At 35.1% G+C, this 14,558-nt stretch overlaps 1 protein-coding gene across 1 annotated transcript in view; it reads left to right on the top strand.

Moving 5' to 3' along the window:
• The window catches only part of LOC138018503 (uncharacterized), a 7,756-nt gene extending 3,130 nt beyond the window's left edge, over positions 1-4,626 (top strand). The window contains exons 2-4 of the mRNA XM_068865143.1: positions 2,292-2,472; positions 3,855-4,048; positions 4,248-4,626. Of these exons, the coding sequence (XP_068721244.1) occupies positions 2,425-2,472; positions 3,855-4,048; positions 4,248-4,401 (396 nt within the window). The 5' untranslated portion in view covers positions 2,292-2,424 and the 3' untranslated portion in view covers positions 4,402-4,626. The remainder of the gene's footprint in view (positions 1-2,291; positions 2,473-3,854; positions 4,049-4,247) is intronic.
• Positions 4,627-14,558: the final 9,932 nt, after the last annotated feature.

Below are 14,558 nucleotides of genomic sequence, written 5' to 3'. Positions count from 1 at the left end.
ACTTATCGGCACTATTGTGTCGACAGAGTTTTGAAGAGACGACAGCTATAATGTCGTGCTGTGGTAAAAGAGTATAATGCGCCAAGAGTATGACGTTTACCAAACACGGCTTCCGATGCTACTTGGCCGGACAGCTGCCGTGATGTCTGTGCCGACGCTTTCAATTGAAGGAAATTCATAGGCCCATTTAATGGAAGTGGAAAATATACAATAAATGAGGGTACTTATTTCAGTAGTTTGAACTTTTAAAATTGAACAATAATGCGAAATCAAGTTCGTTTGTAGAAACACAGAGAATCTCGCCGGAAAGAAAATACGCAAAAGACAAGTATACTTAGGAATATAAAGTAAGCAGTTCATCATAGCCCTCCGAAGACTGCATTTTTCTATCGTCATCTAATTTGTACAGTTAAAAGTCAAATGTGGTAACAATACGGACTGGAAAGAGGGTTCTAACACTCCAACACCAAAAAATCGTATTACAAATGGAAGCGATGGTGCAAGACATTGTGCAATTACGTTATATGTAGCATAACACTTTGAAAAAACACATCTATCCATATTAATCCTCCAGCACCTTCTAACCCAAAAGGAACTTCAACTTTTTTTTTAAGTACAAACAAATTCTCTCTAAAAACTCTACTTTAATGAAGGTAATGACAAGCATCCCGGATTCTATTTGTCTCTATGTTTGTTATGTTGCTTTATTCAACTTCAATTCTAATTGACCCTTTTCATAATGACGGTCAAATAGAATATTCTTTTGTTTTAATACTAACAAGTTTAACTAGCCTCGCTACGACGAGCAAATTGCAAAAGAACTTTTGTTTCAAAATGAGGGCACTAGGTCTAGCTACCATAAAGACAAAAGAATGTTCGCCATTTATAAAAGTGGTCCATAAAATTATGCCACTTAAAAAGCTAGCTTGTTTTAAAAATACATTTTGAATGCAGACAAGTTAAAAAAAGAAACAGAAATTACCCAATGGAAATACAACAGCCTAAAAATAAGGGGGATTCGTTTCTAACTAAGGAAGCAGGGATGGCGCAGTGGTGAGAGCACTTGCCTTCCAGCATTGTGGCCCGGGTTTCATTCTCGGATCCGGCGTTATATGTGGGCTGAGTTTATTGTTGGTTCTCTCCTTATTCCGTGAGGGTTTTCTCCGCAGTACTCCGGTTCGCCCCTCTGCATAAAAGCCAACACAGTCTTTGAGCACAAGAAATCAAACGGGGTGACGAATTAGCCCACTCGGAGGTATGTCCAATGCGTCGTATAACTTGCGATTGCGGGCGAATTGTCACGTGCCGTGAACAGAATTGGCACAAGGAAAATATGTGTGAGTTCACCAAAGTGAGTTGTCCTTTAAAGTGCGAAGAGATGGTGGAGAGGTTTGTTTAAATATAAATTCTAAAGGCTTTGAAGAAAAGGGCCCATGTGGCAAGCTATGCACAAGCCAGAGACCATCAATGACGTTCGGGCCTTCACGCTCTGTGCGCGATGCCTACAAACTCAAGATTTTTGCGGCTTGTTTTTCATTATAGCCATAAATGGTAACCTTTCTCGAGATTGCTCTGGAAAGTGCAAAAGTGATCGAAAATAAAAAGCCACATTTTATTGAGTACGGTTGTTTACTTGACGCACTGTACATAACGTCATCCACACGTTATGGTTTGTTTTTCATTTCGTCCACGAATTAAATTTCACTTATTTTGTCTCTTGCTCATTTCGTTGCTGTAACATTCATTGTTGCTGCACAACTTGTGTTTGAGTTCCCCACCCCACCCCCAAATTTTCATTGAGTGCATAACTTTTCCCCTGTTAACTCTAAAACAGATTGCATACCGGAAATGTCGTGATTGAGTTACGTATGAGATTAATGAGATCTTATGAAAGTTTCCCTTTTTCAGATGAAAAAATGTTCAATCGCACACGGAGAGAAAAGAGAAGCTCAGTAAATTACGAGTTTCTCATTTTTATTGAATGTTATCATTATGAGGAAATCTCTTATTTGGAGTAGATTGCGAATACCTTGTTTATTCCTTCTTTATTGTGGAACCGCGCATATTCAAAGATACCACGGGTGCAAGGGGCTATGTATTTTATTAGTAAGCGATAAGTCGTTATTTAAAGTGCCAGCCATGAAACCCATGGTTTCTTGGTTATTTTGCTGCTGTAAAGAGATAGCTAGTTTTAAAAAAAACTCTTCGTTTAGATGTTACTACCGTTTACGCTTTTTATCCATTACTCCGACTATTTCCTATCCCTATTTCCTTTATAAACGTTTCCATAGATATCTGATACCTTCACATACACTGAAGTGCTCATTGGTTGCCACAGTCTGCCCAGTTAAGGGATGTGGACAGTTGGTAAGAAGAGGGGAGGTAGGAGGGCATATTGAAGAGAACCTGGCAAGCCATTTTGCAATGCTGCAACGAGATAGGAACAACACGCTATGGAAACTTCATGATCCAGTAAGCTCATAAGCTCAATATGAAACAACTATTTAAGGTATAAATGTGTTTATATCCCATCCGTTAACTTTCGCAAGATCTCATTGGCTACTTTACGTCACACGGTGGGACAGTCATCGAGCAATAACCCCCGTATGCTTCGATGTTTGTCTAGCGATCATTTCCGTCGAAAAGGAAAAAAAGCCATTTTAAAACGGGCAGAAGAAGAGTTTCAACTTTTTATCTTTATTATTTTACATATAAAGAAAAAAACAACATTTTGCACGGTCAAGTGATACTGCCACTGAAAAGCTGGTCGCAAATCCTGTCCCAGAGAGTACATATAGTTAGCAACTGAGATGTATTGTCGACCTCTTTGAAAGAACGGGGGAGGATAGGGGGGGGGGGGGGGGCAGTTACAAGCAGACTTTCAGATTTAGTCTAATGTAAACTGAGTCATTTAATAAAATATAGAATTAATGCACACACTGTGTTTACGGCTAACTGTAAAATAAACCAAGACTTCTCGTTGAAACTTTCGTCCAATCACAGTAGAAATAAAGCTAATTAAACCAATCAAATGTAATTGCTTACATCGATCGGAAGAATTTGCCGGCAGATCACATCACATCAAAGTTTTCTCTCGCTTTTTAAATCATTGGCATGGTAATAGTTTTTAGAGAAACACTTCCTGGATCACTAGTATGTCGGCAAAATTTTTTTTCTGGGGCTGAGATATTGTCCTCAAATTTTCACATTTGCCCTTGAAGCTGCGCCATAATCAGCCAACATATCAGCCGCCTGAGAGAGTTAAGTTTATTGACTAAATACTCAGACGGGATTGCGTGCAGGAATGAATGAGTAAAAATCATCTTTTTGAGCTGTCTTATCTCAATGTTCACTGTATTATCTCACTGTTTTCCTCTGGGAACCAAAGTACGGTACTCGCAGCAGGGGAAGACCAGCAACCACTTACATAGACACCCTCAGAAGAGATACTGGACTCAGTAACACTGGCGAGATACGCGCTCTTATGAACAACAGGGACCAGTGGAGAGCAGCCATCCATGATCCCCAAGTTGGTGTTGGCTAATACCCTCTTCTGTAGTAGTAGTAGTAGTAGCAGCAGCAGCAGCAGCAGCAGCAGCAGCAGCAGCAGTAGTAGTAGTAGTAGTAGTAGTAGTAGTAGTAGTAGTAGTAGTTTTAGCATATACTAAAACAAATATTCACCTCAGTGTCTGTGGCTAGTGGTGGATACTTACAAGCACCAAGCTGCCCGAAGCTCGTGAATACTTGTTAAATACTCGGAAGTACAATGAAATCTGTCAATATGGATATACCTCAATGGTCTGTGGAGTCACAGTAAGAGACCTCAGTTTTAATTTTTGTTTATTGTTGAGCAGGTGCCACCACAGGTTCGCCATAAATTCATTAGGAAAATCTCATTGATTAAGTGGACCATTCCTGCAAATGACGAGCGGGAGAGACGATCACCGAGGTTCGATAAGTGGGAGAGGAAGTGGACACTCCTTCAGAAGGAGAGAGAAATTTCTTTGGAATACACTCAGGGGGTTGAGCCAGTCTATTTGTCTATATGGTAAGAGAGTTTCATCATAATTCGTCTGGTCTAATCATTGAAAAAAGAATTGATATGATGGTGTTATACTGGGATGTATAGTTCACAGTTCCCCTCAATGTAATTTGTTGAATATACAGCAAACATGCCCAACATTTCTTACTTTGTAACATTTCAGTGGAGTCAAGCAAATAAATAAAATCCTCTATTTTCTCCACAGCTTCCTGTTGAAAACACCAAACAGCTCCAAGGTCAACAACATCCCTTTTGTGAAGCTCACCGAAGGAAAGATGGTAAAGGCCAGAGAAGCCACTGCCTTGACTATCGAAGAACTGACAGTGAAGATGGAATTACTAGAGCCTGAAATTAGTTGATTTTAATTGTTAAATGTAATCACATGAATTGGAGAACAATTTGGAACAAATAAGTACGAAAAAAAGCGTATTCTTTGAAAAAATTTGCAAGTGCTTCTTTGTTCCAAATTGCACAAGAAAAATCATGCGATTACTTGATGATACACATGCACAAATTTTATCTTTATTACGCTTATTTTTCACTACAAATTTCAAGCTTCTGTTCTCTGTTTGGGATTATTTGAAGTGCTCTCAGCCAATCAACACGCAAAATTGTTTGCATTAATAGACTTATACATACCAACGGACATTACTCGATTAAATACATAGAGGCAGCTTTCAATTGAGTCTATACCGGTACTTTCCTGCTTGTTTGGGTTATCTTGCGACATTCTGAGCCATGTAAGAGCAATCATGACTTCAGTGCTTCCACCCCATCCCCATCCCTTATGGCTATTTTTCACTAGCACAAGCGCAAGCACAAGCGCAGGCCCAAGCATAAGTAGCTTATGGTAATAAAAACCAACGTCGACATGTAAGCATCAAAATCAATCACCGCATCCGCAGGGAATCTGGAGCGAATACTTTAATTGGCCAGACGTTTCAAATTTCCCGGTTATGCTTTATGCTGCGTTTCTTTTTCACACTGCGCAACCGAACGCAAGCATAAGCGCAAGCAAGCACAAGCACAAGGAAAAGGGAAAAGCTTGGATGCTTGTGGTTATTATTGCGTCAAATTCCTTTTCACAGTGAAATCTCATGCTTGCACTCGTGCTTGTGTTTGCGTCACAAGTGAAAACCAGGCTTAAGCACCGGATGCATGTTTCATGTTTGGTGTTTCATCGTCTTCAGTAATTACGTAAGATGATTGGTTTTAGAGCAACTGAAACATCGTTAAGAAAGAAAATTAAGAAGACCATTTAAAGAAATTGTTTTTAAGGATACTTTAATTAAAATCGTATAATCTTGGTCGTAAAATTTCCTGCAAATAGTCTTAAAAATACTATGCAGTCCGACTGCCACACAACCGATTCAATCTCTCTCATTGCAAACGAGGGTGACAATAAAAAGGTGAAATCGAAGGGCTGTATGCATGACCTTTGCAAGCGACATTTTTTTCGATTATTGGCTAATTTGACAATTTGCCTATTTGCGGCAATAAATGGTATATAATGTGCAGGTGGTGCGCAAAAATTTCAAAGAGATTGAGAGTCTGTTTTTGTCCAAGTGCCTTCACATTTTGCACACAGGCAGCAACAATTTTTTCAAGAAGTTACTCCCAACGTTATTGGTTGGAATATAGCAACTCTATTCCCTCTATATGTAGAAATTTCGACTTTTAAAGTCACCAAAAGGCTCGATTTTTAAGGTCTCTAAAAAGCTCCACTTTTAAGGTCTCTCCAAAATGTTCGACTTTTAAGATCTCTAAAAAGCTCGAATTTTAAGGTCTCTAAAAAGCACGAATTTTAAGCTTTCTAAAAAAGCTTGACTTTTAACGTCTCTAAAAAGCTCGACTTTTAATGTCTCTAAAAAGCTCGATTTTTAAAGTATCTAAAAAGCTCGACTTTTAAAGTCACTAAAAAGCTCGACTTTTAAGGTCACTAAAAAGCTACATTTTTAAGATATCTAAAAGGCTCGACTTTTAAGGTCACTAAAAAGCTACATTTTTAAGATATCTAAAAGGCTCGACTTTTAAGGTCTCTAAAAAGCTTGACTTTTAAGGTCTTTAAAAAGCTCGACTTTCATTGTCTGTTGAAAGCTCGACTTGTAAGGTTTCTAAAAAGCTCGACTTTTCAAGACACTAAAAGGCTCGACTTTTAAGGTCTCTAAAACGCTCGACTTTACGGTCTCAAAAAAACTCGACTTTTAAAGTCTGTTGAAAGCTCGACTTGTAAGGTTTCTAAAAAGATCGACTTTTAAGGTCCCTAAAACGCTGGACTTTTAAGGTCTCTAAAAAGCTCGACTTTAAAGGATTGTAAAAAGCTCGACTAGCATGATACTTGTCACATTGGCATACATAGAGGGGTGGACGGACGTACGGACGGACGGTCATGACGTCATGGCTATAAAACCAAATTTTCCCGAATCGATGGGTTACCATATTTTCTTAACAATGGTGCTCCGTGCGCGCGCCTTCGCGGCGCTCCGCTATTAAATTGCTGAATGATTATACTGATGTTCTTAAAATTGACATTAATTAAAAAAAATTATAAACAACTTGTTAAAATTAAAAAAAAAGGTATGGATAAAAAGATTGATGCCACAGTTAAAATTTTAAAACTAAAAAAAAAAAAAAAGATGATAAAAAATCGGTTGTAGAAAAAAATATTGATAATACTTTGAAAAAATACAATTTTATAAATAAATTTAATCAAATCAATAGATATAAAATGCTTGCTGATATCAACAAAATTCAAAGACAAAATAGGTTATTTGAATTGGATAAAATTAAAAAGCAACATTGATTACAAAAAAACAAATTTGTTTAAAGGGAAAGGACTTCATTAAAAAACTGAACAATTACAAACTCTCAGAAAACAAGAGTTGATAAACATAATTTTGCAACTAAAAAAACCAATAGCTGCTCCTAAAACGAAAAATATTATTCAATCAACAAAGGAGACTTTTTTCTGATTGCCTGTTGAAAATTGTAGTATCCAGTTTTCCAACCGTGCGCTCTGATGTAAACAAAAATGGCTTTCGAAGCGGCGATTCCAACCTGTGCTTCTTCGATCGTTTTATGTAGCTTGAGCCAGTTGAAGGTGGTCATTTAAACTTTAAGTGACAGGGAAAGATTCTGTAAGGGGCATTTTAGTCGGAGGGAATTTTTCTTTCCTTACTCTTTTTGTAAGCAGTCCTTCTGATTTGCTCGGGGAAGCAACGCCTCTGAAGTTGCTTCGAGTCGGCTTTTATACTTTTTAGCTTTATTTCTCCATGTAAGTGATTGTATCGAAAAAAATGCTCAAAGTGCGAAAAGACACGAGCAAAGGCCAGATTCCTTTGTTGAGAAGGGCTTCCAACTTGAATGCCAGCGCTGGAAGGAAGTATGTCATTTCATTCATTTTCTTTCAGTGATCGTTTAGAGTTATGAGATGTCGTCAGTCCTTTTAAAGAACATCTTATCTCGACAGATACGTCGACAGAAATTTAACACCATCCGCGCCACCTCTGTGTTGTGTATATGTGTCTGAGGCCAACCAGATTCACTGCATTTATCTCCTGTGCAAACACTCTCAAGATACACTACCTTAAAAATTTCAAGAACTTTCATTTAACGGAACCAAAACATTATTCTTAGTTACATCAAGTGATCGTGAAGGCATGCTTGATAATATATGCTAAAATGAGTCAACAATGAAGTTCCAGTTTATTACTTTATTGGATAATTCTGTCCTTGATCTATGGTAATTCCATCAAGTCTAGCCATGTTAATTATTCATTGTTTCATCATTTATGCTACCAGCGAATTATTCAAAAGTGATGTTGTTGTTCTTAGGAAATCTATACAATAGTGAGGGATGATGTGGTCACTGCCATCAGACTTGTAGGTTGTACTGGAATGAAATTTTGTGAATGAGTTCTATTTGGGGAGGCAAAAATTTCACTTGACCATTTATAGATGTAAATTACACCCACATTAAATGCACAATTAAAATGTGGGATGTCTGGAAATTCATAAACCAGGTCTTGTCTTCTGTGCAATGTTTAAATTTAAAAGGGCAATTCAAGGCAAAACAGACTTTGTGATAGAACTCTGACACAATATTGACTACTTATTAATTTTGATGTGAGCATTTCATGTTCATTTTAATATATTTAGTGCTCACTTTGTGGTAAATTACTATCTCACTGCAGAGAATAATGTAAAGTTATCTAACTCAGGATGAAAATGTACAAAATGTGCAGCCATTGATCTTAAATGTTGTTAGTCTGTTAATTGACCCATTGACTCCTGGGGGTTCCCTATTGATGAGTAAAATACTAAGTTTGGCCTGTTTAGGGGTGAAAGGGATAACACATTAATAATACTGGTATTACCGTATCAGTAACTGAGCCAGTATTTAATAACTGTGTCCCAATAAAATTTAATGTTGATTCCAACATTGTTAAGTTATCATATACATTGATTTAGGATGATGGAACATCACACACCATTGTGTGTTCATTAAAGTTATTTTTAACGTCATTCTTGGCGTATGGCAACTTATCGTAACTGCAAAAAACGTGCAGAAGAAATTGAAGAGAAGGTATACCTGAATATTATGGCTGTTTTGTGTGTCAAAAAATTGAATTGTTCTGTTTTTTGTTTACTTTTGCTGCCATTCCTTGGACACAGTCACATGTCCCATAACACTTGAATGTGCAGACAAAGGTAAAAGAATTCACTGCACAAATTTTAAAGAATTGTTACATTTGTTTGTTTATTAATAACGTCTTTCTTTCTGACTTATTAGGCAATACACACTAGAGAAATAATTGGTAGTAGCTGGATAAACATATGGATAAAATATGAATCGGATTCCCAAGGGGTAAAGGTGCGAATGGGGACACACAGGCCCATTTAAGGCACCCACAAAAGGAAATGAAAATTTTAAAATACACGTTATTTACAAATTTAATGTATAATTATTCATCATGTAAATCATTATGTATAAAATCAATATAATGTACAATTATTACTGATCATGTAAATTTTAATATACAGTTTGTAAATATCTTTAAAGTCACAATTATTGCGGTTTCCCTCAAATTTAATTAAGAAATTTATCAAATCGAAAAGTGCAGTGCAGAGTTGTGGTACGCAGGCATTTTTATTTGTAAATATTATTACACTAACAGAACTTTTTTTATGTAGTTCAGTACAATTTTTAATAGCTGGCAATAGCTGATATTTATTGCAATAAAAGCAAGGGTCTTATTTGCAGAATATTGCATTTAATAATGTCATTGCATCTTGATAATTTGGCCCAGAGTTGAATCATCGCATCTCAAAGTGCCAGGTTTCGTTGGAAATTAGTTTACTTTCATAGAGCATTTTCGTGCGCCCTGTCACTTTTCAAGGAGAACTTTCAAAGCAGTTCGATTCGTCACAAATATGTGCTTTCCATACTAATGGCGATCGCTGGATCAAGACATATTTGCAGAGATTTGACCGAAAGTAACAGTGAACACTGACACCATTGTCTGAGTTGGGGAAAGAAAATTTCAGTTGCGCGTCAAACATACACGGTTTTAGTTCACATTTCAAGTGGAGAGAAGACGAAGAAATGTTCAGAAGGTGTGAAAATCATATATTAACAATACAGAGACTTTCCATGCCTTCTTTAACAAGGAAAAGCACTTTGGCACACGAAGGAGTCGAAAACCTCGGGGTTCAGTTCTCGCTGTGCCACTTTTACCGGAAATATCTCTAGTCAGACCTTATCTTTGGCTCACAAACTTTCACCTGTTGACGGCTTTTCGTGGACCAACGTCAGAGACAAAAGTCCTGTACTGTTAACGAAAGAGTTCAGTTTAAACAGAAAAAGATATAAACCGATTGACATTTTGCAAAGTGACTCTTTCGTCCGGATAGAATGTATTCGCTTCAAAGAGAGAACAAACGAAATTCTTCTGTCATGCTTTTCTGTTACTTACCTTGACTCCATTCATGGATAAATTTTAAGCTGTGAGATCCTTTGAACGGATTACCAGCTCATTTACCAGTGACGTACCACAAGCACATCCCGTCAAACTGGCAAATTTGTTTTTCATTCACTTCAAGCGCGGGTATCCTCGTGAAAAAACCACAACAGAAAATCTTAATGCCGGTTCCAGTTACTTTAATACTCGACAACATCCATTATTGTGATTTGCACATTCAATCATGACCATACCCGTTGCAAATAAGGCAAAATTTTTCCAACAAGCGCAATTCTTTGACAAGCCTGAGCACACCGCAGCATTCTAAAACAGCCGATCTAAGCATGTTTCGTTTCATCCGAAATAAAGGACTTTCCCATGTAGAAGGAATTGCCGAGGTCTTTCTATCTTTTGTCCATCTTCTTTCAGTATTTGTACGACAAGCGCATGGATAGCATTGAAAGTGAATGCAATAAAAACTACAACTAGCAAAGGTTTTCGACCAATCACAATGCGCATGCCATTGATAATGCGCGTGCGTGACATTAGCCTCCGTTGTTTATTCAACCACCATTAGAAGTTCAAGATAAACCAATGATTGAAAAGATTATTCAACCACCAATTCAATTTCAAGATAAACCAATTCCAACTCCAAGAACTAAAATTAATGTTAAAAAAATGGTACAAAAATATGAAGACATTGTCAAAAAATCCATAAAAAAGACCACAAGAACCAAAATACGGTTTTCGAAAACCAAAAAAAGTTAAAAAATTGGAACCAAAACTAGAAACAGTTTTTGAAAATAAATTATTAAATTTAGATCTAATTATTAATATTCAAGAAACAAACAAAGCTTTCAGAGGCTATACAAAATTTTTAAACAAAATGAAAGGACTAAAATTTGTTGAAACGTTACAAGTCACATTTAAAAAAACCTAGAGAAAAAGCTCTCGATGATGAAAAAAAAAAGAAGCTGATTTTGAAACAGATTTATTTGGAAATGAATATATAGTCAAAACAGCTTATTTTAAATGTACACCACAAACAATAATTAATAAAACACAAATTGAACTAGCTTTAAAATGATTAAAACAACAAATACTAAATAAAATAGCTCAATGGATATCAGAAGGATCTAGATGTACAATTAAATCAATTGAGAAACATTACCTTAACATTGTCAAATATCAACCAATGAAAGGTAATTCTTACATCAAACTACCAAAAGAACTTCAACATAGTGCTAAAGGATTGATTAACTTACAAAACAACGATAATAAATTCTTTCTTTGGTGTCACATAAGACATTTAAATCCACAAAACAAAGATCCTCAAAGAATAAAAAAATCTGACCGAGCATTTATCCAAAATCTTAATTACGAAGGAACTGAATTTCCAGTAACTATTAAACAAATAAACAAAATTGAAAAACAAAACAGTATTAACATCAATTTATTTGGTTATGAAGAAAAACAACCATATCCTATCTATATAAAAGTATGAAAATTGTATGAATTTGTTGTTGATTACTGAAGAAACCAAAACACACTATGTACGTATAAAAGACTTCAATAAATTTTTGTATAATCAAACAAAACACAAAGAAAGAAGACACTTTTGCATGTATTCCTTGCAATGCCTCAGCTCTGAACATGTTTTAACTAATCACAAAGAAGTATGCATTCAAATAAATGGTGAACAAGCTATTAAAATGCCTGAAAAAGGTTCAAAAGTAAAATTCACTAATTTTCATAAACAACTTCCTATTCCATTTGTAATATATGCAGATTTTGAAGCAATAACAGAAAAAGTTCAAGGTTGTAAGCCTAACAATGATAAATCATACACTGAAGCTTATCAAAAAAATACTGACTGTGGATGTGATTATAAAATTGCTTGTTGTTATGATGATAAATACAGCAGACCAGTTCAGATTTATAGAGGTGAAAATGCTGTATACAAATTCATGGAAAAAAAATGCTTGAAGAAGTCAAATACTGTCAAAATATCATGAAAACCAAATTCAACAAAAACTTAGAAATGACAAAAGAAGATATTGAAAATTTTAGTAAAGCTGATGAATGCCATATTTGTAACAAAAAATATATGAAGAAAGATATTACAGTAAGAGACCATTGTCATATTACAAGTAAATTTAGAGGATCTTCTCATCAAGACTGTAATCTTAATTACCGACTGACTGATAAAATACCAATTATATTTCATAACCTGAGAGGTTATGATAGTCATTTTATAATGCAAAATATTGCTGAAATAGCTAAAAAACACATACAAGAATAAGAAAGGAGAAGAACGTCAAATTAATATTAATGCAATACCAAATAACATGGAAAAATACATGGCTTTCATGCTTGGCAATCATTTAACATTTATTGACAGCTTTCAATTTATGAGTTTAAGTTAGGATAAATTAGTAAGTAATCTACCTGATAAAGCATTTAAATACACAAAAGAAGCATTCCAAAATGAAGTGTTTCAGCTTATGAAACAAAAAGGTGTTTATCCTTGTACTGGAATTTCGTGCTTGATATATAGCGTCGGAATCGGTTGAAAGAACAACACGTGTTTTGGTAGAATTGGTCGATCTCGGTGCTCAGTAAATCTGTGTTCTCGACCACTGGATTAAAGCGGTTTAAACTACTTCAGCAACCGTTTGGACCCTTTTTAGTGTCACATTCATTACATCCTTATGATTATATGGATAGCTTCGATAAATTCAATGAAACAGAACTACCAAAACAAAAAGACTTCTACAGCATTTTAAATGATGAAAATATATCAGATGATCAATACAAACATGCAAAAAATGTATGGAACCCTTTTAACTTACGATCTATTGGCGAATATCATGACTTGTAATTCAAATCTGACATCCTTTTAATAGCTGATGTATTTGAAAACTTTAGAAAAACATGCTTGAAGTATTGCAAATTGGATCCATGTCATCATTTAACATCTCCTGGTTTATCTTGGAACGCTATGTTATATTAAATTGGAGCTAATGACTAACATTGATATGTTCCAGTTCATCGAAAAAGAAATTAGAGGAGGAATCAGTTATATTGTAAACAGATATGGAAAAGCAAACAGCAAATACATGAAAACATACGATGAAAAAACACCTCCAAAGTGTATTATGTATTTAGATTGCAATAATTCATACGGGCATAGTATGAGTCAATATTTACCAACAGGTTGCTTCAAATGGATGACAGAAAAACAAATTACTAATTTAGATTTAGCCAAGTATAAAGAGGACAGCACTAAAGGATTGATATTAGAAGTTGATCTTGATTATCCGAGAGTATTGCATAATTTGCATAATAATCATGCATTAGCAGCTGAAAAAATAAAAGTAACAAGAGACATGTTATCACCAAATTGCCAAGAAATAGCTGATAAAATCAAAGTATCAACTAGTCTTGTTCACAAGCTTGCACCTACATTAGGCAATAAAGAAAAATATGTTTTACACTACAGAAACCGACAATTATATCTTGAATTTAGGCCTCAAAATAACCAAAGTTCATCGTGCTCTTGAGTTTAAGCAATCACCTTGGCTAAAACAGTATATCGATTTTAATACACAGAAAAGAACTATTGCCAAAAATGCTTTTGAATAATTCCGTATTTGGTAAAACAATGGAAAATTTACGTAAGCGTGTAGATGTTAGACTCGAAAAAATGTTGAAATTAACATCAAAACCGACTTATGTTAGTAGCATAATCTTCAATGAACATCTAGTAGCTGTCCATAAGATTAAAGAAACACTAACCCTAAATAGACCAGCTTATGTTGGAATGTGTATTTTAGATCTAATCAAAACGCTAATGTATGATTTTCATTATAATTATATCAAACAAAAGTACAATGATAAAGCAAAATTATTATTCACAGACACTTATGAAATTGAAACAAATGACGTGTATCAAAACTTTTGGGATGATAGAAATAAATTTGATAACAGTGATTATCCTGAAAATAGTCCATTCTATGATAAAACTAATATGAAAGTAATAGCAAATTGAAAGATGAAACTTTTGGAATTCCAATCACCGAATTCATCGGCTTACGACCTAAAATGTATTCATATATCAAAGACAATGATAGTAGCTGTAAAACAGCAAAATGAATGAAAAAAGATTGTAATCAAAAAAAATATCAAGCATACAGACTATAAACAATGCTATTTAATAACAGACAAATGTATCATACCATGAAAACGATCAGAAGCAAAAATCATCAACTTACAAGCTATGAGTTGAACAAAGTGTCATTGTCATGCTTTGATGACAAGCGCTATAGCCACGAAAATGGAATAACAAGTTATGCTTATGGGCATTATAAAATCTAAAACGTTCAGGCGGTTCTGTCTTAACTAGTCTTGTGATTCAGTTGTTAATCCATTAGTATCTTCCAAAGTCACTTCCAACACAGAAACCAATTTGAAAATAAAATTAATTTGAGCGAAAAGTTTGGTAAAAAAAAAAATTAAAGTTGTGATTGGTTAAAAAATCATACGACTGTCATATG

The sequence above is a fragment of the Montipora capricornis genome, chromosome 10 (genome assembly GCF_036669925.1).
Source record: "Montipora capricornis isolate CH-2021 chromosome 10, ASM3666992v2, whole genome shotgun sequence".
In the NCBI taxonomy this organism is placed as follows: Eukaryota; Metazoa; Cnidaria; class Anthozoa; order Scleractinia; family Acroporidae; genus Montipora; species Montipora capricornis.
The sequence above is the reverse complement of the archived record's forward strand: the minus strand, read 5'-3'. Positions and strand labels throughout refer to the sequence as shown.